The sequence below is a fragment of the Suncus etruscus genome, chromosome 2 (genome assembly GCF_024139225.1).
Source record: "Suncus etruscus isolate mSunEtr1 chromosome 2, mSunEtr1.pri.cur, whole genome shotgun sequence".
NCBI lineage: Eukaryota > Metazoa > Chordata > Mammalia > Eulipotyphla > Soricidae > Suncus > Suncus etruscus.
This window is the reverse complement of record NC_064849.1, coordinates 68,629,141-68,629,608: the sequence shown is the minus strand read 5'-3', so window position 1 is coordinate 68,629,608 and position 468 is coordinate 68,629,141. Positions and strand designations below refer to the sequence as shown.

The 468-nt window shown below is 47.9% G+C and overlaps 1 protein-coding gene across 1 annotated transcript; it reads left to right on the top strand.

The window, feature by feature from the left end:
* On the top strand, nucleotides 1-468 carry LOC126001455 (probable inactive ribonuclease-like protein 13). Its single transcript, XM_049768725.1, has one exon. The coding sequence runs from the start codon at nucleotides 7-9 to the stop codon at nucleotides 466-468; it is 462 nt and encodes a 153-aa protein (XP_049624682.1). The 5' UTR covers nucleotides 1-6.

The following is a 468-nucleotide window of genomic DNA, read 5'->3' as shown; positions in this document are numbered from 1 at the left end:
GGAGAAATGCGACCCACCATGGCCTGGTTCCTGTTCTTCCAGCTGGTTTTGGGGCCAACTCTTCTCATGGGCATCAAGACAAAGGAGACCATCAAGAACTTCCGTACCTTAAACATAGACTATCCCAGAGTTAAATTCCCCAAGAGTTTCCTTGGTTACTGTAATGGTCTGATGACCCATGTAAGGGGTGCAAGCCAGTCCCCAGCTTGCCCAAAAATCCATTATGTGATTCATGCCCCCTGGGAAGTGTTGCGGGCCTTCTGCAAGCACAGTGAAAACTTCTGTGAGAATTACAACGAGTATTGTACACTCACTACAGACACTGTGCCCCTCACAATCTGCACCCTGAGCATCAATCAGCCACCCACTAGCTGCCGCTACAATACTACCATAACCAACCAAAAGCTTTACCTGCTCTGTTCACAAAAGAAAGATGCAGAACCAGTGGGTGTCATTGGTATCTACTAG